Source organism: Rhinolophus ferrumequinum, chromosome 10 (genome assembly GCF_004115265.2).
Source record: "Rhinolophus ferrumequinum isolate MPI-CBG mRhiFer1 chromosome 10, mRhiFer1_v1.p, whole genome shotgun sequence".
NCBI lineage: Eukaryota > Metazoa > Chordata > Mammalia > Chiroptera > Rhinolophidae > Rhinolophus > Rhinolophus ferrumequinum.
In genome coordinates this window covers 5,491,233-5,516,694 of record NC_046293.1, presented here as the reverse complement: position 1 = coordinate 5,516,694, position 25,462 = coordinate 5,491,233, and the positions used below count along the sequence as shown (strand labels likewise).

At 55.6% G+C, this 25,462-nt stretch overlaps 1 protein-coding gene across 7 annotated transcripts in view; it reads right to left on the bottom strand.

Annotated features, from left to right (window-relative positions):
- Positions 1-5,031: 5,031 nt before the first annotated feature.
- The window catches only part of PACSIN2 (protein kinase C and casein kinase substrate in neurons 2), a 111,736-nt gene continuing 91,305 nt past the window's right edge, over positions 5,032-25,462 (bottom strand). For 4 of the 7 annotated variants that reach the window (XM_033116824.1, XM_033116826.1, XM_033116827.1 and 1 more), the window contains 10 exons: positions 22,393-22,549; positions 20,342-20,577; positions 18,726-18,881; positions 17,283-17,458; positions 15,214-15,334; positions 13,566-13,571; positions 12,164-12,285; positions 10,019-10,141; positions 9,437-9,633; positions 5,032-6,644 (listed from right to left, as the gene is read on the bottom strand). In XM_033116824.1, the coding sequence (XP_032972715.1) occupies positions 6,532-6,644; positions 9,437-9,633; positions 10,019-10,141; positions 12,164-12,285; positions 13,566-13,571; positions 15,214-15,334; positions 17,283-17,458; positions 18,726-18,881; positions 20,342-20,577; positions 22,393-22,549 (1,407 nt within the window). In that variant the 3' untranslated portion in view covers positions 5,032-6,531. The remainder of the gene's footprint in view (positions 6,645-9,436; positions 9,634-10,018; positions 10,142-12,163; positions 12,286-13,565; positions 13,572-15,213; positions 15,335-17,282; positions 17,459-18,725; positions 18,882-20,341; positions 20,578-22,392; positions 22,550-25,462) is intronic. The other 3 variants (XM_033116830.1, XM_033116829.1, XM_033116831.1) reach the window with 3 other exon arrangements.

The following is a 25,462-nucleotide window of genomic DNA, read 5'->3' as shown; positions in this document are numbered from 1 at the left end:
ATGACATTCTGGAAAAGGCAAAACTATAGAAACAGAAAACAGGTCAGTGCTTTCCAGAGGCTGGGGATGTAAGGTGGGCTTGCCTACAGAGGAGCAGGGAGAAATCTGGGGGTGACGGGATATTTCTGTGTCTTGATTGTGATGTCACACAACTGTAGGCATCTGTCAAAATTTGCAGAACTGCACACTAAAAGGTGCACATTGTATGTAAATTGCATGTAAATTATGCCTTTAACAATGAAAAAAGAAATGTTCCGCAATATGGGACACATGACACCGGGAATATCATGCAGCCATTAAATATTATATAATTGGTTGAAGCACATTTAGGGACATGAGAAAATCCTGGTAAGCAAATGTTAAGAAAAGAAGCAGGGCACCAAACTACATTTACAGGATGGTCCCCACTTTGTAAAACACATACGTATCGATGACACATACACAGTGCACACGTGTGTGTATAGAAAAAAGACTAGAAAAACTACAGTACGCCAGAAAGGCAGCAGGGTCACCTCTGGATGTCAGGGTAGTTAATGTTTTTCTGAATACTCTTGCTTCCAAATTTTCATCTGAATTTTTGTTCCTTTTGCAGTTAAGGAAAACTATTACCATTGTTATTCGAAAATACTGTGAAGGGGCAGGAGCAGCCTGGCTCTCTTGACCCGGAAGTGGCCAATGAGCTGCAGTTTGCCTGCAGTCAGTTTCTCCTGGGTGAGTGAACGCCTTTGGGCTCAGGGCTGTTTGTCTGTACACCTCTTGGCTGGACACTCTGTATCCTTTGCTCATTGGAGTTTTAGCCGCCTGACAGCTGGTGTTAGTTATCCTTTCCTCCAAAAGAGTATGTTATATGGATATGTTATTTCTTTCTCCCTCCGTTCCTTCCTTCTTTCTTTTCCCAGGCCTTTTCACAAAGGATTTGAAGAGGTCTAAAACAATATACGGACAGTCCCCGAACTACGATGGTCCAATTTAGGATTTTTCAATTGTCTGACTTGACAGTGGTGTGGAAGCCGGAGGTATTCGGTGGAAACCGGCTAGGCTAAGCTGGGAGGTTGGGTAGGTGTATTAAACGCATTTCCCACCTAGGATCGTTTCAACTTGCCAATCGGTTTATTGGGACGGAAGACATAAACCCCATCATATGTCAGGGAGCATCTGTAATCTGTTTCATTGATTGGTCCAACATTGATTTCATTTTTTTCTTTTAGTTTAGCTCCACAAGCAGCAGGCTAGAGAGAAAATAGAGGCCCAGTCCGGCACGAAAGAAGTTGTTAATTAGTGGGGGAGTGCCGAGGGGTTAGGAGGAGCCCTATGACGAGGTGCCCCAGGGGCCTTGCCGGGCAGGCAGCTCGGTAATGGGGAACTCCAGTCGTTGAATGAGCGCCACTGGGGGCAGGCACGTCCATTCGGAGTCCCAGCGCCCTCGTAGTGCAACAGCACCGCCTAGTGGGCAGGCCTTGCACTGCACTGCCCGAGTCCGGAGCTGGCACGCAGCTGTGTGGTAGCTGTGGTACCTTGGGCAAGTTACCTAACCTTTCTGTGCCTCAGGTTCCTCACCTATAAAAATAGGAATAATAATATTTACCTAGTTCGTGGGGCTGCTGTGAGGATTCAATGAGTTAACGAGTTCAGAACAGGGTCTGGCACCGAATGAAATACAAATGTTTACAATTATTCCCATTTTATACATGAGCAAACCAAGGCTTAGAGAAATTAAGTACATGTATGCTCAAGGTCAACAACTATTAAGGTCACACAGTTGGAGCCAAGTGTGAGTGCAGGAAACATGATCTCACAGTCCATGCTTTGAATTATCAATTTCATTTTTATGCTTTTATAAGACTGTCATAAAGTTTCAGAGTAGAAGAAAAAAAATTTGTGGTGGTCAGATTTTAACGTGGAAAATCCAGCCTCCTTACTTACAGCTTCATATATGGCTGAGTGCAGGCTTGAAGGAAGCATTCACGCCCAGCAACTGGCTGGGAAGAGTTGGAGTCTCCATCTGGGGTGTGCCAACTTGGGTTACCGGCTTGAGTTGGGATGGTGTTCAGGCTGCAGGACGCTTCCTTAACTAGGTCCGTGTACTTGCGTGTCTTGTCAAGCGCTTTCCTACCCCTGACCTCACGTGACCACGAGCATGGGAAGACAGGAATCACCTCCCCATTTTCCAGATGAGGAAACTGAGGGTCGGAGAGTTGAAGGGACTTGCCTGAGGACATGCAGCTCAGCAGTGGCACAAGGTGCCCAGCTGACCCTGGTGGGAGACGTCTCCCCAGCTGCCACCTAACCCTCCCTGCCCCTCACATGGGAATCACAGGAATAGCCCAGGATGGGAAGTCTCATTGGCCCCATGTCCCTTGCTCCCTGGGTTCTCTTTGTCTATATTGTCCCACCTCCTTGGCCAGACTCTGGCTGATCACTCTTGGGGTCCCCAGGGCCCAGTTCCTGTGCCCCATAGCTGGGTTAGGAGTCTCCTGGTCCCCTAAATAAATCAAGGAGCGCATGGAATTACTGATAGAATTGCTTCTGCAGCTATTGGGAGGAGTGGTTCTAAGTGTGGCCTGGAGCAGCCTTTCCTGGGACTTGTTAGATGAGCAAGCTCTGGGCCCCACCCCAACCTAGTGACTCAGAAACCCTGGGTTGCGGCCCAGCACACTGGCTTGTAAGGAGCCCTCCGAGTATTTGAGAACCAGCAGTTTAGACAATACCACCTGCTGTTTCGAGTCGGCACCAGGGTTCAAATCCCAGCTCTGCCTCCGACTTGCTGTAAGGCCTGACGCAGGTCACGCCACCTCTCTGGTTTGTTTTGTCATCTGTACAGTGGCGCTCATACACTGTGAGGGGGTCCATAGGATCCTTTGTGGGAAAGGGGCTCCGCACGGGGCCCGGTGTGCAGCTGGGAGACGTTAAGCCCGAGGCTGGTTGGAAGCAGCAGGCTGAGAAGCTGCCCGTCCTGATGGTGCCAGGGTCAGCCTGGGCCTCTGACCCTGTGGTGGCCCTGGCCTTGCCTGGCAGGAAATGAGCCTCAAATCTCAAACAGGTCCGGCCAGATTCAGCACTGCTTGGGTCTGCCCTCCTGGGGCAGTGGAGCCACCTCTATCCATGGCCCAGGTGTGTCGTGTGGGGGCCCAGGTGTGTGCACTGGGGGGCTGTGGAGCTGCCTGCATCCTGGCCTGGGGCCTTCTGCTTGTTCCCACCATGGAGATCCAGCCGAGGTCCCTGCCTGCCCCTCTGGGAAAACTGATGTCCTCCTGCAAGTGTGTGGGGAGGGACCGGGAGGGGCTCAGGCCTGCCTCACTTAGGGCAGAGGGGGGCAGTCACCACCCCGGAGAGCTGGCGGTGTGGGAAGGTGAGGTAGCACCTACAGGGCAGGCTGCCTGCCTGGCAAGGTGTCCTACTCCTGGACTGGCCAAGGTCATGCCCACTTGATGGAAACTGAGGCTCAGACTCAGGCCCTTGCTTCCGGCTTCAGATCCCACGGGGCAGAGGTCCTCCCCAGTCCATGTGCAGTCCAGCCTGACCTCAGGCAGCAGTGCTTCCTGCCAGAGGTGGGGTAAACAGCTCACGGACCCCCAGGACCTTGCCCCTGAAGGCCTTGGGACCGTTTTTCCTGATTTTCTGAGGCTTGTAGGCTCAGACTCTCAGGGGACCATCCTCACCCCCCCCCCCAACCGCGCCCCCACCGTTCCCACCTGGTGTCAGAATGACTCCATCTCTCCCTGGCCAACTGGAAGGTGTGGAAGTTGGCAACCAAGGACAACAGAGGGTCCTGGCTGGGGACCCAGAGAATGGGGTGTCCCTCATAAGCACAGTTAGTCACCTCGAGTGGCTGTGGCCTTTTGAGCCCTTACCGGAACCCTCTAACTGGGAATTCCCAGCAGGCGCCAGTTTCCTGGGGAAACTGAGGCCCAGAAGGGTGAGTTCAGGCTCCCAGCTCACCTGTGGGAGCCGTAACAGGAGCGGGCAGGTGGGCAGTGAGGCCCGTCAGGATTCCTTGCAGGTCTGGGGGCGACAGGAGGCCAAGAAGGGCCTTGCTGAGCAGAGGGTTTTTTCGTCACACTGAGGGCGCCCGCTGGCCCCCTTGCTCCTCCCGGTCAGTGGGGAACCAAAGATGGGCCTGCCCGTAAGAACCCTGCAGCTGTGAGCTGGAATCACAGTTCTGTCATGGGACCTTGGGCAATTCACTGGTGTTTCCAGACCTCCTGTGTCCTCTTCTGCAAAGTGGGGTGACTCCAGCCTCCCCCTGGGCTGTTGTGACAGTGCATGAGCTCACCAAGCGCCCCGGGAGCCCGCTCTGAGCCCTCCCTTCTGCCCGGTCCTACCTCCGAGGCTGCTGGCAACTCCAGTGGGCTCCAACTCCTCAGAAGCGGAGAGCGGGCGGCTCATCACCCGTCAGACCAGGTGGCTGGATGACGACGATTCATCCTGGGCCCCCTGTGAGCCAGGCCAAGTGACACTGCAGTGGCAGCTGTCCCCCTCACCCCTCCTGGCTCCCCTGGGAGGGCCCGGTGCTCGAGTGGGTGCTTTTTGGGGCAGATTTACCAGGTGTCATGCGTCGGCCCTCACCTCTCTCGTTTCTCGCTTCACCCGGCTTCTTTTCTCCTCTGTTCACCCCCGTGAGGGTGGAGGTTCCACAGGGGTTTTACTCAGTGCCACGGACCCGCTGAGACTCGTCAGGTAAGCCTGGCTCTTGGAGCCTTTTTCGAGACACTCTCCCACCCCCGGGGTGTTTGGAGACGGGCGTTCGTGCAGATAATGTAAGAGCAGAGCCCAGGGCCAAGAGCACAGCAGGGGCTCGGGACGCCTCTGCTGTTTGGGCCTCAGGAGGGAAGAAGTGGTAGCCTTGGGGACAGGGCCCCCCCCCGAGGGGCTCAGGTACCTCAGAATCCCCCTCTGGCCTGGCAGGGGCAGTGGGTTGGGACATGGCCCCTTGGGCGGCAGTCTGTGCCCAGGATCTCACTGGGCTCCAAAGCGGAAGTGCCGACGAAGCCTCGTCCACCAGCTGCTGTGAGCGTGAGGCACACACTGTCATACTCGCGAGATCAACTGTTTATTGGTTTTATTTTCTAAAATACTATACATTTAAAGAAACTCCTGAACTGAAAAGACTTGACAATTTTTGGTAATCTGTAGCAAAGGAATGAGGATATCTGCTGGTAAGTCTTCAAGATAAACACAGACACGCACTGACTTCCCGAGCAAGACACCGAGCTCACTGGAGACATCGAGTAAATGCACAGCTGGTGACGGCGGTGGCCGTGTCACCAGCGTCTGAGTCACCAGAATAACAGTTCTCCTGCCCCGCGAGTACAGTGTAGCTTCCTGCCGCAATGCGTCTGCTCCCTGATGACTAAGGACGCTCAGAGGAGACCATTGTGCTATGGGGTGACACCCCGCTTGCTTGCTCACGAGGAACACAGATGACTGGAATCTGCTGGAAAGACCTGGGGGTTTGCAGTGTCCTGCTATGGAGGGGACGACAGCTGGCAGTGAGCACGGACGCCCCTCCGGCAGTCTCCACTTCAGGGAGGCCCAGCCAACCAGCCAGGCCTGTGCAGTTTACAAATTAAACCCACTGTCAAGAGCCTTTAAATCTCATTAAAACAGTAGACAAGCTCTTTAGATTCTCTGGATATCAAATAATATATACAGATATACACCGAGGCGTGACTTTATGTCTAACAGTAACCATCTGAAAAGTTCATCTTCCACTTTTAACCTTCCAAATAACAGAGAGAATTGTTAATTTGCAAGAGCTAAACTTGTTTTTCCTCTTTTCCTCGTTTATTGTTTTGCTTTTCTGCGAGAGTTAAGTTTTCAGCATGAACAGAGAGGAACTTCTTTAAATATGGTGACTGGGGAGTACTACGTATGGTTACACCCAAAACCCACGTGCACAGAGCGATCACAGTGGGAGCCCAACCAGAGCGTGTCCCCGTCTTCCGCTGCGAGCTCTGTGTAAATGAGCGGGGCAGTGGCACAGTCGGTTAACGGTACAGCACAGACACAGACCTATCATTTCCTCAAGCCTGGCGTACGTCAATCTGTGCCATAATTTAAGTATATAAACAGGTAACTGTACACAGCCTTTAAATTAAAAACCTCAGAAAATGGCATGTAAATTTGTTCATTTAAGTTGCGGGGGAGGAGACGCGTCAGCGAAAGGAATCTGTGGAACCCACCATTGAGGCGGAGGAGAAAGACAAGGTCAAGGGTATACAGACCCATGATAGCCGAGACACACACTGAGCGGGGGCGGGGAGGGCCGGCGATGCCTGTTGTGCTGTCGGCCTGTGCCTGGGCCTCCCATCTGCGCTGTGGAGAGGCTGCCAAGTCCCAGGTGAAATGACCGGCTCGTCTGTCTTCCAGAGACACCATGAAGCCAAGAGCAACGGAACCATCATCTTTTGCAGGGAAAGGAGCAGATGCCCACACGGCCAGCTGGAGCACAGGGTTGCTGCCCACGCCGATGGCTAACGGACTTCCTGGGACCACAGCCTCCACCCCTCCGCCAGCCAGCCCACCGGGCTGTCACTGGATCGCCTCGACGTAGTTTGCTGGGTACAGGCCAACCTGTCCGTCGTCCAAGCGTCCCTTGCACCAGCCCTGCTCATCCTCATCCTCTATCTTGGTCAGCTCATCCCCTGCAGGACAAAAAGGGCGGGTCTTGGTGAGCCGGCAGGTGACACACTGACCCCTGGGTCAGAGTCTCCCCCACGTCTTAGCCCCCTCACCCAGCCCATGGGGTCGGGGAGGGTCTCTAACTTGGATGAAGCAATCTCCTGGGGGGGAAGGTGGAGCAAGGGCCTGGTTACTTCTCTACTAAATGGTGTGTGAAGCTGCATTCTCAGGGCCTCTGAGAGCTGAGGCGGCATCTCTCACCCAGCGACCCGGAAGCGAGCAGGTCTGACGCCACCAGGCTCCCAGCGACTTCAGAGTTAAAAGCTGCCTTTAGCCCTGTGCCTTCCTGATGGTCCCGGCCGGGTCACAGGAGCCCTTTTGCAGGGCCACGCCACCGCCCTCCCCTGGGCCCTGGCCGCCGGCTCTTCACTTGCTGCCATGGTCTTGGGCCTTCCTTTAATCTGGGTCCAGACTGTAGGCTGTGGGGGGGCGGGCCCCCATCATTCTATCCGCAGCACCCTGCTCAGGGCAGGTCCTCTGACTTAAAGCATCAATTCCTCCCGACACTGAGATGGAAACTGTTGGCCAGGTTCTAGAATCTCCCCAGGGCTCCGTGTTAGGCAGTTTGATTTATCCTTTCTTTGTTTAAACATGAGGGAACCCCTACCTCGGGGCAGGCCCTGGGGGTGGAGAAGATACAAAGATGACAGACAGATGGAGCGCTGGTCCCTGAAGGAGACAGACCCAGGACAAGGAGCACAGGTGTGATCAGGCTGCGGTGGCGGGAGGTCAGGTCTGGCCTTTGCCCGTTCAGGGCGGACAGAGCGGCCCGGAGTAGGGGACGGTGAGGAGCCACAGGCCCTGCAGAGGGGTGTGGGCACTGCCAGCTCAGGCTGCCTTCTCCAGGACCGGGCGGGCTTCGTCTATCGTTCAGTTCGCAGCTTTGTTTTTTCTCCCTGGCATTTGGTCTGTTTTGCAGGCTTAGTTGCAGTTTTTCTCGCAGGCAGTCATGCCTTGTCTAGCCAAATCTCCCTGCCTGTTATGTAGCGGCCATACTCATCAGGACACCTGGGGCGGCGGGGATGTGGGGTTCGGCTCCAAACCGGGCTCAACGGGCTGAGACCTGACAGCCCGCTCCACCCCTGGGCCCTGGTGCCCTCAGCTGGGGACGGGGTGCTGTGGGGACGAGAGGTACAACACGAAGGGACGCAGGACAAGTGAGCCCTCAGTAACTCGCATATGAGATGGTTATTCATCCCGGGGCTGGCCCAGGTGGGCCCAGGCCACTTCTGTGCATCTGACTTAGCAACACCAGTAGTGAATGCGGGGCTGCAGGGTGGGCGACACGAGGGGCACAGTTCCGTCTTGTCCCACCCCCCTGGCAGGGCCTACGCTGTGACCGCTGGTTCTCTCATCCCGCCCTCGCAGGCCACTCGGCTCCCGGGCGCACAGCGAGACACGAGCAAGGTGGTGCCTCCATGTGGTGAAAAGTGCACCTCAGACCTGGGGAAGTGGAGAGCCGCCAGTGCTGCTAAAGACAGAAGAAAGCAGCACTGGCCGGGAACTAATGTCACATCGTGAAAAAGAAAACTAACGCAGAAACCAGACAAAACCAACAGGAAAGCTTCCAAGTTGCTTAAATGTGAACTGGTGACTAGAAATGTTCCCTTCAGTCAGTTTGCTTCTGACAGTTCACTTGGAGTAGAAGGAAACATTTGAAACCTATAAAATTGCTGACAGAACCAATAGGTAAGATTGAGAAAGAATTAGAAAATCAATCAATCAACAAAGTGGGGGGAAATCTCAACCGAAGACATCAGAAAACCGGACAAAGGTGTTTAAAGGCACCTTTCTACAACCGGCTGAGGCGCTGATGACCAACCCTGTGGCCAAGTGTCTGGGGACAGCCGGCTGGCCTGCTGAGTGTGGAGGGAGGGAGGCTGGCAGCCCCTCTCTCCAGGCTCCCTGAAGGATGCGGCCCCCCACCTCCTCACCAGCTGGGGTGGAGTGGGGGGGGTCGGATGTGGGGGTCTGTCCCAGAGTTTAACCTGAGCAGAGGGACACATGCCAGCCTTTGCTGGTTGAATTCTGGCCCAGCCTCCCTTTGAGGGGTGGATGCTGGCTATGGGGTGGCTTCCAGGGAGGGAAAAAGCAAAAGAAGGCACTTGGCTCCCTTTGGCCCATTAGGGCGCGAGGCCGCTCAGGCCTCTAAGACGGGCTCTAAGTTTTCAAACAGTGTTGCAACCCATCTTGGTGAATGGCCGCCAGCATTTAAAAAAAGACACAGCATAGAACATGTCTGCATGCAGACACACAGTCAGGATCCAGGCTGTTCCGTAAACCCAGGTCTCAGCTACTGGCCACGGAGGTGAGTGGGTGGGAAACGTGAGCACAGCGGGGCTGCAGGAGGCAAGTGTGAAAGGTGCTGCCCCCAAACGAGACTCAGCTGGCCCAGGGCTACGCTAGGGTCCGGACAAGGTGGCTCTGCCACGGGCGCCTTTGGAGAAGACTCTTCCCTTGGGGACCTCAGGGCCAGCTGCTTGCAGAGCGCGTCTGGGGGAGCTGGGCCGTCCTGCCCACCAGCATCTCCTGCTCCCGGGCCCTGCTGTTCCCAGGCCTCGGCCAGCTAGGGCGACGTCTTAGGCAAAGGCACCGCGCACCTGTCGCTAAGCTCGAGCACCGAGCATCTGCTACTTTTGAGATGGGGGTGGTGGGAACCGGAAATGAGACCGGCAGGAACTTTACCAGACTTGAAGTAAAACAAGCCCTGGCAGGTGGGAAGCCCTCGCCTGGATGCCAGGGGGAGCCCACCTACCGGCCTTGAAGCTCAGCTCGTCGTGCTCCTGCCCCTCGTAGTCGTAAAGGGCCCGGACCCGCACTTCCGTCCCTGAGGTGGCATCCTCGTCAAACGGATTCGAGTCCCCATTGGCGTCCGTGGAGGAGAAGGGGTTGTTGGACTCGTCGTCTGACCAGTCAGCGGGGTAGCCCTGCGTCTTCTCATAGCTGCTCACGCTGCAAGAGAGGGTGGACCCGGGGCCCTGAGAAGGGGCTGGGCTGGGGGCTCCTCCGCAGGAGCACAGCGCCGCCGTCAGGCTCCTGCGGGGCCACACGGGTGCCCCCCACAGGCAGCGCCGCGCTGCCCAGCAGGCCTGTCTTCCTGTGCTGGGCCTTGACAAGGGTTAATGGAGGACAGAGGAAAAGCAACCACAGGTTGTTAACTGGTGCCCCCTCCCCGAGAAGTCCAGAAGCCAGAGACTGTCCACAGCTGGCAGCTGGGCCACCGCCTGCGGGCCTCATGCATTGCTGTGAGTGCCGAGGGGCCGAGACCCTGCACAGAGACAAGGAGAAAGACAGAGCGAGCGAGGAGGAAACCAGAGGGAAACGTTTGTTCACCAACTTTTTGGCCTTAACGTCCTCCTTCTCACTGACGGTGCTGCCCGTGTCATCCTCATCCTCGAAGGGGTTGTAGCTGGCCAGGGACTGCGCTGACCGTGCGGGGTTGCTCGGGACACTAAGGTCGCTACGGGGAGAGAGAGAGCTTTCAGGGGACCCCAGCTCAGGCCCCTGCGGTCCTGATGCTCCCAGCTGCAGGATCATAGGGCCGGGGCGAACGGGACGAATCAGGTGGGAGGAGTGTGTTGTTAGAGCAGAAAGGCTGTATTGGCAAAACACTGGGCAATGCTGTGGCTGTTACACACGCCTCAAGCGTCTGAGAGAGAACAAGATTCCCATCAGCCCTCCTGGCGCCTGGACGCAGTCAGCCCCGAACAGGAGCCCGGGGTGGAGCACACAGGAGTCTCTCCACAGCCCTCCCCACCTGGCCTTCATCCCCACTGCTGGGAGCTGGCAGGCCCGCCCGCCAGCGTCTGACGCTCGGCCGGCCTAGGGAGGGGAACAGCCTGCGAGGCTCGGAGGCCTGCTGAGGAGAGTAGGAGGGAGGCTCCCGGAACTTTCCACACCCCACAGCACAGCACACCCCTCCTTCTGACTACCAGGGGTTCCAGCGGCCTCCTCCCCAGTTCTTCTGGACCTGAAGTTTCCAAAATCAGCTGAGTGCCGAGGAGCCGAGCCTGCTGAACAGCCCCTTCTAGGAATAAAGAACCCCTTTTGTGTTCCAGAGGGAGAAAACCCATCTGCACAACTGTGCCAACTGCCTACCGTGTGCCAGGCCAGGGAGGACCAGAGAGAAGTTAGACCCAAGCCCGGCCCGAGGACTGACAGCCAGGGGAGATGGGATGAAGCGACTGTAGGTACTAAGTGCAGAACAGGTGGTAAAGGACTAAGACAGGCCCCCGAGAGCCGGCATCCCCCAGGCAGCTCTGAGCTGCTGGACCCAAACACTAAGTCACAGGGCAGGGCTCCTGCGGCCAGCACCACCTCTGCCTCCAAGCCAAGGGCTGCATGGACAGGGCACCCGGAAAGCTGGATGGACAGTCAGAGCTGGGGAGGGGAGGAGGGGAAAATCCTCAAATGACACCAGAGTGACCCCAAGTGGCCTCATCGGCTTTAGGCCTGGTGAGGGGTAGAGGAGCCAAACCGGCTCGCTGCCTACACCTGGGCCACCGTCTGAGACCAGCAGGCCCTCCTCCCTCCTCAGTACGTTTCTCTAGCTGAATTCCTGAGGGGGGTGGTGCTGGGCAGGTGAATTTGTGCAGCAGCCCTGGCAGCCTAGACCCCTGCCCAGGTGCTCCCCAGGGTGGTCTCTCCTCCTTACTCCCGTCCCCAGTCACGCAGGTGCTTACTGCTCTAGTCAACAAGCAACCTGCCCAGGTGGGCACAGAGCGACCGAAAGACGACAGGCCATGTCTGCCCAGAGAGCCCTGGCAGGGGCTTCAGTGCCCAGGGCCACAGAGAGGCCTCTAGAACCTGTGCTGAACTTCCCAGGAAGCCGTGACCACGAGGTAATCATCACGTGGTCCGCCATGGGGGCCTCTGGGAGGGGCAGCCTGAGCCACAGCTCTGCAGAGGGCAGCAGGGAAGTCTGAGGCCCGGGGGCAGGCCCTCGTAGCACACACCTGCCAGGAGGTCCTAATCACCTCAGCGCACCTCTTCTGTCCAAACTCAGTTTCTGCGAACGATGAGCTCAGAAATAACCAAGGCTCTCAACAGAGAGGTGATTTGAAAAAGGACACTTGACAGTGCCCCGCCCCCGCCCCCTAAGGCATCTGCATAAAGCACCGGGAAGTAAGTCCAAACCTGGCCAGGATACCTGACCCCGCCTGAAGGAAGCCACTGACAGTGACCTCCACCTGCCTGCGTGTGCCACTGGGGACACATAATGACCAGCACCTTACAGCAGCTCCTCCCCTCACTTGGGGCCCGAAGTGTGTTTGTGGCAAAGGCTTCCTTTCTGGATCTTTCCGCAGCTTCAGCACCTGGTGAACAGATGGTCCTCCCCAGACATGCCCTGGGGCCTGGCCTAGCAGAGCTCAGGCGCCCAGGGAGCGTCTGGACAGGCCCAGGTGTCCAAGCTACGGGCAACCCAGCACGTGCAGAGGGCCCAGGGGACCTTTCCCAGGGAGGCAGGCTGCCGGGGACCCACCTGCTGGGCTTGCTCTGCAGAGTCTGGTCGCCCGTCTGGTTGATGCCAGTCAGGGTGACACCGTCAGTGGCCTTCTTCTTCTCTCTCCGGCTGAGAGTTCGATTCATGTCTGCGGACCACTCCTGCACAACAGCCACCGAGGGAGAGAAAGCAGGAAGTTCATGTGCCTGAGGCCACGTCAGTCTAGACCATTGGCCAGGGATTTGGCCCTCAGAGCTGAAGACCCTTCCCATCTATGCCCTAAACTGTCTGGTTCCCAGGGAGGCAAGAGAGCTGGCTGCAGGGGCCTGAGCAAGCCAGCAACGGGGGCATGGAACCCTGGGGTACAAACAAAATCGGGCTGGGTGGCTACCGCCTCAGCAAAGGGCAGGTAAGGTAACCGACCACTCAAGTCTCCAAAGGGCGGCGCCCACCCCTGGCGCTCTCTGCTGCCCTAGAACGTTTCCTTTGTGATCTGAACATGTGCAGGGGGAGCTAACAACACAAAGCAAAGGGTTTTCTCCCCAAAGGTTTGCTATGTGAGCAGCTGTTTACTGACTGCCCTGAAAAACATTGGGGTGGGGGCGCTTTACAGCATGATTTTCCAGAAAAGCATGTGTGTGGGCATGTTTAAGGAAGACTACGCCCATTATCAAACAGCTCTAAGTTAATAAGACTTGGTGTGACCGAGTCCCTAGCTTTGCTCATGTGTATTAATAGTTACAGAACCTCCAGGTTAGACGCTGTCTTAGAAACATCAAATCTAACCTGTCAAGTTCTCAGTTGAGGAAACCAAGACCCAGAAAGAAAAAGTGACTTATCCACACAGAGTTGGTGGCAGACCTGGGCTCCTGACTCCAGACCAGGTCACCTACTTAATTACTTTCTTAATTCAAATAAGATGACTAAGAACTTTAGCGTCCCCACAGTGACCTTTTGAATAGAAATCTGTCCTGACTGGATGGCTTACAAGGGCCAATATGGTCTCCCCTAGCTGACCTTGAAAGGAAGAGTCAGCGGTTAACGTGGACAACAAAAACAGCAGGCTGAGGGCGGCCGGATGGCTCAGCTGGTAAGAGCGCGAGCACTCAACCACAAGGTTGCCGGTTCAATCCCCGCATGGGGTGGTGGGCTGCGCCCCCTACAACTAGATTGAAGGACAACGACTTGGAGCTGATGGGACCTGAAGAAACACACTGTTCCCCAATATTACCCCAGTAAAAAAAAAAAAAAGTGATACTTGAATCAAAGGAAAAAAGAAAACCAAATATCTAGAAAAACAAAAAAACAATAAAAACAGCAGGCTGAACCACCACCATGGTTGCCAGAACCAGGCTATGGACACCACACAGACCCACATGGGCTGCACACACACTGTAGGAAGTTTGGAATTCAACATGTTAGCTATAAAGTTGAGACTTACTTCATCCTTGTGGCATGGAAAATAAAAAAAAAATAATTTCATTAGCGAAAGGTAAGCATGATCCCGTAAGAACTGTGTGTGCCCAGGAGGACACTGGTTCCCAGCCCACGGGACCCAGAGAGAGAAGGGCTACCTGCAGGCTCTGGCCCGGGCACCCACCCCAGTGAGACAGTCTGTCAAATCTTCTTTCCAGACCATTCCGTTCTCTGGGCATTGACCACTGACAGACCACCCGAAGGGATGGGGGTGGAAGGGGTGGAATTTCACAGGTGATTCCCTAGTCACTCCCAGAGCAGTAAACACCCCCTGTGGGGTGAGATCCCAGCTGTGTGCACAAGACGTGTCATCAACTGGCTTCCTCCCAATGAGCCATCACGGGGGGGCTGGGGCGTGGGGAAGCGGATACTGTGTGTTTTCTCCTCTACGTCCACTCCACTTGGGAAGGAGGCCCCCGGGCCTGTGCTTTATCCCAGTGCCTCTGTGGAAGGGGCACAGCCTGCTCTTGGCCTCCTGTGGGGAGCAGATGTCCTAGAAATGGTGCGGGGGGGCGAGGGGGCGTTGCTCAGCTACATGGACCCACACCGTCATCTGGAGCAGCTTTCTTAGGAAACTCCAGAAAACAGAGGCACGCATGTCAGGACTGACAACTACAGGCTAAGATGGGGCCAAGTGGGCTTCTGTGTGGTGGGCCCAGGGCCAGCACCTAGCACGGAGCAGGTCACAGAGCCCCCAGCCACCTGAGGAGACAGCTGCTGCTGTCATCCTATTTTACACAGGGGAAGACTGAGTCACAAAAGGGGCAAATGACTCACTCAGCATCCCACAGCTGGTAAGTAGTGAGGCGGGACCTGACTGCAGCCTGGGCTCTGGCTGCTGCTGATCCGGGGAAGCCACCCGACCCGAGGCCAAGGCAGAGACAGTCACCTCCAGCACCCTGCCAGGAGAGGCAGCTGCCGCAGCCCCGCGAGCCCTCCCAGCACAGGAGGGGAGCAAACAAGAACGGCAGGACTTGTGGCCACTGCCTGCTCTGCTACCATCCGTGTGGGAGGTGAGGGCAGGGGGCCTGGTGACCCAATCCGAAGGCTGGAAGAGTCTGAGCTCCCCAGGCATTTTGCATGTAGATACTGGAAGGCTCGCACCCATGAAAATGGGAAAAGTTAATCCTGAACCAAAACTGGGTGAATGTCCTGTCGGAAATAAGGACAAGTCCCCCTGCTACACACTGAGGTAACACCCCCTTCGGTCCTGGACTGGAAACTACGAGGCAGCGCCCCTGGCCCACCAAGCCTAGTGGGCACTGTGGCTGCTCCCTTCCGCCATCCCCCAGGGGAAGGGGCAGGGAACTGGGTCCGGCAGGTCCTGCAGCTCCTGGGACTCACCATGAGGGGAATGCCCATGACGAGCAAGTGCCCATCGAAACCCTTACGGAGAAGGAACATAACCGCACCTTCCCTAGAGATTTGGGAGGCCTCGGCGACGCCCGAAGCCCCGGCACCAAGCATCAGCTTCTTTCTAGCATGGCCGGTAATGGCTGCCTCATAGACGGGCAAAGGCCAACACAGAGGTGGACCGAGAAGGCAGCGTATGACTCGGCCCTGTGGGCCCGGCTCTGCCAGGCTGCCAGGGGCATGGCACAGCCTCCTCTTACCTCAAACTGCGGCCAGTTCATGGACATGCCCGGCCCGTGGTTGGCTCTGAACCACCTCAGGTCCTCCACCGCGTCCGCAGCTCGGATGTTCTGCTCCAGGTCGCGGTAAATGGTTTTGTAGCTAAATCAGAGAGAGAAGCATGACTTTTGGAAGGCAGGGATGGCCACTGTCCATCGTAGCAGCAGCTGACTTCACGCGCAGATCAGGACGCCCCACCCTGGCTCGGCTAGGGGGTCATCGGGCCACAGACAGGGACAATCACCATGGTGTGGAAGCCCACAGCTGTGGCTTCTGACAAATCAGCTTTAAGTCACCAGGTGGTGACAACTTGGCTCTGCTGTGTCAGATAATGCAAAGGTGCCCGCACCTGGGCGACACGGGCTCCAATCCAGGTGGTCCCATTTAATCAGGTCTAGAATTGAGCGTCAGGCCATTTCCTCCTCATCGCTCCAACAAGCTGGGAGGTTTCCACTCAGCAGGGCGGAAGTAGAGGGCGAAGGCTGCAGCAGGGCCCACCTGCCCCCGGGTGGGGCCGGTCTCCTGCCTGACAGCTCACTCCAGCTCGCCTTCCTGGGAAGCTGACCATGTCCGACCACTGCGGGGCCTGCTATGTTCACTTCTAATCTGCATGGCTGGCAAGTCATTTACCCTTTCTGGGCCTCAGTTTCCTCCTCCATTGAGTGGGCATAAGGCCACCTGTTACGGGTTGAATTGTGTTCTCCAAAAGACATGTTAAGTCCTGACCCCCAGAACTGCAGAATGTGACCTAATTTGGACGTAGGGTGTTACCTACCACATAGTGGTAATCAAGTTATTGAGATTAGGGTGGGCCCTAATCTATGGACATCTTTCTATAAAAAAGAGGCGAGGCGATTTGGACGGACACACACACACACACACACACACACACACACAGAGGGAAGATGATGTGAAGACAGAGAAGACGGCCACGTGACTAAAGTGATGAGTCTACAGCCAAGGATGGCCAAGGCGTGACAGCAAACAGCAGGGGCTGGAAGAGGCAGGAAGGACCCTCCCGGAGCCGCCAGAAGGAGTGCGGCCCCGCCCACACCTTGACTTCAGGCCTGGCCTCAGAACTGCGAGAAGAGACATTTCTATTCATGTGAGCACCCAGTGTGTGGTATTTTGTTCTAGTGGCCGCCAGACACTACTGTACCATCTGCTTGCCAGGGTGACTCGGTGGATGGAGTGAGGGCAGGCATGGCAACCGGGACGAGTACTGACGTGGCCTCTGCTCCACACACAGGAGCTCCACAGCCCTGGCCCAGCCCATGGTGTAGCCTCAGGCAAGTCATTCAAGCTCCCTCAGCCGCAGCTTCCTCATCAGATGGGGAATGATGCCACCTATTTCATAGACTGTCATGAAGATTAAATGGTGGCAGTGTAGCTCCGCAATAATTGTTTGCTTTCAGATTTTTTATACAGGAGACAGAGGGAATATAGTTTCCTGTGAACAAGCCTTGCCTGGCGAGTTGATTCTAAACAATGCTGCTCTATAGATGACAGATGTCTACGTCTAGGGTTAGCCCAGAACTCTGCCCTGACAAAGGTGTCTCGGCACCAAAGACAGGAAAGTGTGGGAGAAATATCCGGGCCCCCAAGTCATGATTCAGCACTGAGTCTCCGAGGTCTGTGCCGCCCCGGCCCAGAAGCACTGAGAAGTCAAGGACAGAGCTGGCAGCCGGCTGCTCTGGATGGAAAGGCCTCATAAGGGGCCTCACAGTCAGCTCTGATTGATTTCAAATCCACCAACTGTGGCTGGTCCGAGCCACGGCCCCCCCCTCCTGCCCAGTGCTGTACCCAGAGCTGGCAGAGCACAGCCCCCTTATCGCGTGGCAGAGGCCGCCTGGCTCAGGGCAGTGACCAGCTGATCCGGGCACTGGCAGACGGGCTCAGCAGATGGGCCCCCAGGGCAGGAGAACTGTACTGGGAGCAGACCTTCTGACAAACTGCCGTCCCAAGTCTGCACAGCAGCAACTGCTCTTTACTCAAAAGCGACGTTCCCCTGACTTCCTGGCGACGTGCTTTCAGCTAAAAGGACACTTACTTGGCCACATTGGACAGGTCTAGGTGCTTCTGAACCTCAAGCAGCACTTCCCGGAAGAAGCGCAGGCGTTTGTCCTCGAACTGCTGGCACTGCTCAAACACCTGCTCCATGTTCTCCATGTACTGGGGGGTGCCCTGGTCCAGTTCCTTCAAGGACTTCTCATACTTCTCCTTGGTCTACAAGAGAAGCCACACACGCTGCACGCTGAAGGGTCGCTTCCATTCGGACCGACGCCCTCTGGCCAAGAGAAAGCGAGCCAGGCTCCACACCACCCGGGTCCTCCCCCCTCTGTCCTTTTCCGCCACTTCTGAATTCATCATCATCTAGATAAACTTCCTTATCAGGTGACACTAGTAAGCCAGCCACTTTGGGTGACTTTATAAATAAGCACAGTGAGGAGCTGTGACCCAGCCTCTAAGGAGCACCCCGACCTATTTCCTTTGTACCCCTTGACAGTGGCAGCCTCTGCCCCCCACCCTGAGAACACAGCAAAGCAGGGGGCCCAGGGCACAGGCCCAGACGCTCGTCCACGTCGGCCTTCACTTCCTGGGAACTATTAAATGACACGATGCTGTCTGGTGTTTAAATCTCGTGACTCAGACCTTCCAGACAGAGCCCCACCTGCATCTGCAGAGCCCCTGACAATCGCCCCGTGTGATCTCCTCACTAAGCCACTGCGGTGGATAACCCCCCTTCACAGTAGAAGAAACAAGAGCACCCCTGAGTCTACATGCCTGTTCACTGCCTCTCCTCGACTGAAAGGCTCTGTCCCCCTCTCCCGAGCTCCCACAGCCTCTGCCCGCACCTCCTTGGGGCTCTCACCGCTGAGGCTGCCCCAAACCCTCCCGGCTCCAGGCCCTCAAGGTCCCCGCGGTCCCAGTGCCCCGGGCTGCCCAGCGCCCTCTCCCACCTCCACCCTGCGTGAGGCCTGGCTCCACCACAGCCAGAGCAATCCTTCTAACCCTTCTGGTCCTCCACACCTCTGCCCTCCCTTCTTTCAGGGGCACCCTGCCAGCAGTGTCTCAAGCTCCTTTCTTCACCTGCCTTTCAAGGCCACTGGCGATTTGGTCCTCGTAACCCTCCATACCAGCTCATACATTGGCTCCCACTGCTGACACTGACACCTCCGAGTCCCGCACAAGCTGTCCCCTCCCGCTCTTGGCCTGCAGCAACCCCAGCCGCTCTAGCTCCTCGTTCCCTGCACACTGGAGCCAACGGCCCCTGTTCGCCCAGCGCTCAGCTCAGCCCATCCTGAGGTGGGCACAGTGGGCTCTAGTGAGGTGAGAGGCTCATGGCGCAACCTTCTTGAGGGCAGGAGTGTGTTTTACTGATGTGCCCTCTACCCCCCCATGCAGCTAAGCGGCACCAAAGGCTCCCAGGTGCCAGACACGTGAGCCGGAGAGGCAGACGCACTCAACACCTAACGACACGTGCAAGATTTACCTTAAGGACATCTTGCTTGCATTTTTCTACTTTGTCTTGCAATTTCTTAAGCTGTTCAGGGTTGAGGGATGGGTCCACTTTGCTATTGCTTTCTCGCGATATCGCCAACTTCTCTTCTTTGCACGCTGCGTGGTAGGCTTTCTTTGCTGCTTCTACCTACAGGGAGAATGAGCTGAACATCGTGTTTCTGAAAGTTCAAAATCCTCGCTAGAGGCTACTCCGACTGCGGGAAGTGCTTTCAAGAGAGGAGAGAGCAGTACAAAGGTGTATGTCCAGTATGATTACAACTGGTTAGAACAAAGGAGTTCATTTAACAGACGTTGACGGAATGCCTGCTGTGCGCCAAACACTGGTCTAGGCACTAAGAAGCTGGGCCTTCATGGGGCTTACGGTCTAGCTGGGCACACGACTACAAGGAAGAAAGTACAGAGTAAATTAGAGGGCGGTAAGTGCCAAGGGGGTGAATAAAGGAAGGAAGAGAAGCGAGGGACGCCATGGTGGGCTGGGCTGGCACCACTGCATTTACAATAGTTGGAGAAAGCCACCCCGGAGGACAGGGCGCACAAACGTGAAGGTGTGGCTATCTGGGGGAACAGCAGACTAGACAGTGGGAACAGAAAATGTGAAGAACGCTTCAAAGGAGAAAGCCAACCCGAGGGGGTAATATCGGGAGGGAGGGTTACAGGCCACACGTTCCGTGTTTTAATGGCTATGTTGTGTATATAACTGTACATACACACATACATATAGACAGTGAGGTGTGTGTGTGTGTTTCATGGAAGCTTCCTTACGTGAGCCAAAGTCACAGATTGCATTCTAGAGAGGAGAGATGAGACGGTAGCCATGGCCTCATGGGGACAGTGTCACCACAAATGCGTCCAGGCACAAGGAGGGGGAGAAAGGGCACGAGACAGGAGCAGAGAGGGAAAGCCTGTTATAACCTGAAGACACAGACGTGTGCGGGTCTGGCGGGCGATTCTGAGGAGGAGGAAGGCAGCACAGCTCCTGAGAAAAGCCAGAGGGCAGGGCATGGAAGGAAGTGGCACCTCTACTTGAGGAGTGGGGTGTGGGCTCCGCAAGTGCTGGGGGTGGGGGGGGGGAACAACAGTGCGTATGTCTGACAGCCTCCAGCTAGCCAAGGCTGGGCAAGACTCAATGGCTTTGGTTGCTACTTTCAAATAAACGAATCTCAGTATCATTTGGAAAGAAGAGAGAAAAACCCGTACAAGAGGAAGAAAAAGTGTAATGAATCTTTCTACTAGCCCAAAGGAGCTTTTACATCTCTCTAGCAGACAATTCTCAGGATTGGGGGCGGCATGATTAGTGGTTCGGAGCGTGGGTTTTGGGCTCTCTCGCCAGTACGTGGCTCTGATCCTGTTTCCTGACTGTACAATGGGTTGATAAGCACTAAATTGCAGTCTTGAACTTGGGTGAATGTTAGCCACTAAGGCTTCTGGCTGAGGGGTGGCCCTTTTTCTATTTCTGATGCTAACAGCCGGCAGGAATTCCTGGAGTGGGGCAAACGCTGCTGGTGGGGAGGACTGCAGGACCACATCACCAGCGAGGAGGGCGCACGGCACGCAGGCTGGGCGTGGAGCAACCTGTAGGGGGCGCACCTCTTTCAGCTTCTTGGCCCAGGGCTTCTGCGCCTTCCGAAAGCCGTCCTCTGCTTCCTTGGTCTCCTTGAAGCCTCCCATCATCTGCTTGTGGAAGGCCTCCTTCTGCCAGTTCTTGATCTTCTCGAAGTCCTCGTTCATGAGCGAGGCCTTCACCTCCAGATGCAGCTCGCTCACCCTCTCCGCCTCCGACATGAAGGCTATCCAGGCTTTCTCCACCGTCCCGTACTGGGGCCCTGCAAGGAGGGAAGCTGGTGGTCACTGGGCAGTGCCCTGGGGGGTGGATTTCCTGTCAGCCCCTCTCAGCTGTCAGGGGGATTTGAGGCCAGCAGCCAGGCTGTCTGGCTGGGAGGTTTCCTTTTGGTTGTTTCAGATATTTTTCTCTCGGTGGCTGTTCCTTTTTCAGTTCCAGGGATGATGAAAAGAATAAGGAACTGAAGCTGCCACTCTTTTATTAGGGAAATTGGGGGATTACACAAATTTCCTGTTTTTAAAAGTCACCAGGCTCTTTAAAAACTCAAATTTCTGAATCTTGGAAGTGTTAATTGGTGTAAGGCTGGCTGCAGAAGGAAAGGCCTTCTGAAATGAGCTGACCTCTCTCCCAGGCTGCTAAGTGCTCTATTGCTTTCCTCTGGGGGACTCCCCAGCACCGTGGCTCCCCCTTTACTGGACCACACATTCTCTGGAGGGATGAGGGCCGGGACCTCTGTTATTCAGTCCCAGGAAGAGCCCGCTCAGAGCGGGAACTCGAGAACTGCCTGTCGAATGGAGGACTGTCCCCTCAGCAGAATGGAAGCCCTGTCTTGGGGGAGGAAAGAGAGTTGGAGGCAGGAACCGGCTTGGGCCCAGATGGAAATCTCTAGACAGTGGTGTGGGGGTGCCTGAGTCACCTGACTCACTGTTCTCAGGAAGGAAACTCACAATCTGGCCTGTCATTTGGTCGAGGGTGTGGGATGGCACATGAGGTGAGGGAGGGACAGAGGCCGGGGATGAAGGTGGAAGCCCCAGGTCCTGTCTCCACGGCGCACAGGAGACGGTTAGTGTTTGCGCTGGGTCATGACACAGAGGCCCTGGCGGGCGGAGGACAACCACAGGGGGTTAGGCCCTCTGAGCCCCTCGCCCCTCGTGTCTATGAAACCAGCAGCCCCCTGCCCAGGTCTGCAGCACCATGGCGGGATCGCAAGGTGAGGGGGCAAGTGCTTTGTGAACAGAAGGGACTGTGCTGACGGCTGAATCCTGACAGTGGAAACAAAATGACAACAGCTACCATTTACTGAGGGAGCTGCGCCTGCCTCCCTGGCACCTGCCATGCACCGATCACTGTGCTAAGCCCCACTGTGACAAGTCGTTTCAGCGCCAGGGGACCGTGGCCCTCCAGGATCCCTCACCCGACAGCCTAGCAGCCCCTGGTTGGCTCCTCCGAGGACACTGGTCATGGTAGAAGAACCTGCCCCAAAACACACCCTGAGAAACTCCTACTACCTTGCTTCTGTCCCAGGAAGTCCCGTAATCAACTGAGCTCCCCCTCTACAGCTGGGAAGTGTGTTGTGCACACAACCCATATCCACAGTGGCATTCTGTCACCAAGCTCCAGAATCTTCTGAGTGGGGTAGGGAGGGCAGGGGGCAAAACCTTCCTTTCCATTAAAATTCAAAGTCAGAAGGCCGGCCAGTGTCAGCCTCTAGTCCCATCTGACTTGCTACGTGGCCAAGTTCAGATCTACAGCTCTGTGTCAGAAGCACAGTGCCGACCAGCAGGCCTCGGATCTGACAGGCACTGACTCCAGTTTGGGCCCTTAGGGAGCCGTTCTGTGTGAAATCAGCAAGCATAGCGTGTCCTGTGGTGACAGGGCTGCCGCAGGAGACTCGGCTGCTGTTCGCAGCCCCGTCCTGTGCCTTAAGGAGAGGGCAGGACGTCCCAGCAGCCTGTGCTTCCAGGTGACAGCACCCTGCTGCTCTCCCAAAAGAATCACAGCCCACTGCGCGACGCTCTCCTGCCCAACCGACACAGGGAGGTCACTGATCTGTCCAGAGCACCTGGGGCCTTCCTACCCTTCTCCACAAGCTGCCTCCAGCGCCGGGCCCACTCGGTGAGCTGCTGGGCATATGCCTTCTCGATGCGCGCCCGCTCGTGCAGGCAGTTCATGAGGTCGCTGCACAGGCGGTGGCCATCGTCGATCCGCTTCACGGTCCGCTTGTAGTTCCCGACCTAGGAGAAGGAAGCACGCTGTGAGGCGTGGGGCGCGGGCAGCGGCCCCCTGGCCAGCTCCTCCCGGAGCGGAGCGGCCTGACCCTCGCTGCTGTGCAAGCAGCCACATGCCAGCCAGGCTCCTGATGCTCATCCCCTCGCCCTTTGGAAGGGCACCTGCATCGTGAGGTGACAAGCTCCCCGTTATTATTATTAGCAGGAACCCATGAAACAGCAACTCGGAGCTTCTCAACATCCACACGGCCAGTGTCCACGCTCTGACATGTCGGTCAGGGAGGCAGACACACCAGCTCAGGAAGGGCCGTGATGGAGGGAAGCGAGGGGCTGCGGGCGCCCAGAAGGGCATCTCACAGACTGAGGGGCCGGGGACAGCTTCCCAGAGCGGGTAAGGTCTAACGAGAGACATTTAAAATCACAATTTTTCAATAACTCAGATTAAAATGATCTTACTCTTGTCCAAAGGCCTTTGATCATCCCGGGTATAAACAGGTTTTCAGGCTCCTTCTGCTTCAGTGTCATCACATGCTGGGTTATTATTGCTTCCCAATTACAGCACTAAACACTATTTCCCACTACTGAGCACTGACTATGTGCCAGACACCACAGTAGGTGTTTTACCCCTTCAAATACTGCCACCACCATAACAATAACGAGGAGGATACCTGTCCCCATTTTAAAGATGAGGAAAGCAAGGCTTAGAGAAGTCAGTTTGCCAGTCGCAGACTCTTATCTGCTTTGCCAAGACCTAAGTTGAGTTTTAAGTACTTTTTCTCACATATGAAAGGAGAGACTAGCTCATCTAAATTATAAATAACAAAAGAATAGATGAGAAAATATTAGCAGCCAATATGGAGTGAAAGTCAAGTGTTCAACATGTTTCATTCTTTGAGCCGCCGATTTGAAAGGATCCTGTGTAGCTCACACTGGCTATCAGAAATACATGTTTCCCGGAGGAAACGTGACAGAAAAATGACCTACTGTATTTTCAACCCTTCCCCTGACTTCAAAAATCCTAGTCAACCTTTTGTCAGTTTTACCATTTCTGAAAATTTGCTTGCCTGGCTGAGCACTCTCATATTCCATCTCTGTCTCGAGTGAATCTGGAAGCTCCGGGAAAACAGGGAGGACCAGTCCCCAACCGAACAGAAAGGGGTGCGCAGGCTGCAGAGACCAGCGGCACAGCCTGTTTGACTCTGACTTATGAACACTTGAACCACCTGTCTCTCCTCTCCTGAGCCGAGGTAACCCGGTGAGGAAGAGGGCCTGGGGAGTGGCGGGAAGACCCCACGAAGGCACAGGACATGGGCCCTGCATGGAGATGGGCAATGGGGGATGGGCTGCGGCGCCTTCAGGACGAGCTGTCCCAGAGCCCAGAGCTCTAGCCAGGCCGCTGACCCCAGCCCCATGGGACAGCAAGAGCCCTGGAAGTCAGGAAGCCTGAGCAGCCTCGTCCAGAGGCCTGTGAGATCTGCAGCAGGCTTGCTGAAGGGCAGGAACATGTCACCATCCCCTGCACAGATCCCCCCAGCACAGGTGGGGCCTGGCCGCTCCTCAGCACCAGAAGCAGGTAGGCAGTGAAGCTGAGCTTTCGCCCTCCACAAGCAGCCCCTCTGTTGGAAGGCAAAAGCATGCATTTCACAACAACTGGAAGTGACGTCTCCTGCTCACTTCCCTTAAAATAAGGCCTTGCTGTCATTTGGAAATTGATAGCAGGATGGAAAAAGTAACCACCAAAACACGACTCTATACCGCTGAGCTGGTGGCAAGAAGCGCTGAGATCATCACAAGTCCATGCAGACTTGGCAGTCCACACGCAACCACCACGCAGAGCTGGTTTTCACGTCACGGTTACCAGCAACGTTCACAGTGCAACCAACACCAGAATATGCTGGCTCTCCATAAACTGCCCACCCCTCTGATTTCCAAAACCCTTGTAAAAAGGGTTAGGGAAAAGAGAAGGGTGTTTCTCATCAAGGTACATGTTGGTACCACCCATCAGCACATGTTTAAATGACAACTCTTGAAATCTGAGTACAGGTAGGCTGTTTCTAGAAGCACGTGTCTCAGGTTTAAGTGTCGGCCTGTGCCCACTGCTGGGCCAGGGGAGGAGTGAGTGCCATGCCAACCGGCACTGAGAAGCCCCAGCAACCTCTGCCTGCTGTCCTCGGCTCAGGGACAAGGCTCCCTGTGGGCTGTGACAGACCCTCACTTTAGTCCAAGCACAGCAACACGCAGGTATCACTGTTTCCAATCTCCATAAACCACCCCGCTGACCCAGCGATGGGGCCTTCTGCTCCCCTGGGCAAGGCACTGGAGCTCCTAAAAGCAGGGCCACTGCCAGCTGTTTTTCTAAGTTGAGATAAATCTACATACAATCAAATTCACCCTTGACAGGTATACACTTCCATGGGATCAGACGAACACATACCACATATAGCCGTCACCATGCTGAGGTCTGGAGTATTTCCAGCTCGCCACCAAGGGCCCTGTACCCTTCTCACAGTCAATCTCCCCACACACAGCCCCTGGCAGCCACTGATCTGATTTCTGTCCCTTTTCCAAGACATCCAGGAGAAATGGAATCACACAGTATACAGCCTGGCTTTGGTGACTGGCTCTGTCACGGACCATACGCCTGAGACTGGGCCACGTTGTTGCCAAATCAGTAGCTCATTCCTTTCTATTGCTAAGTCGGATTCTATCACAGGAATAGACCATCTGTTCATCCTTTCATCCTGTTGAAGGACATTTGGGCTGTTTTCAGTTTGGACCAATTATAAATAGAGAAGCTATAAACATTCACCTACAGGGTTTATGTGGACACATGCCTTCATTTTCATGGGTGAGTCTAGGAGCGGACTGCTGTATGGGAGGCGGACATCTAACCTTGTAAGAACTTAGCTGACTGTCTTC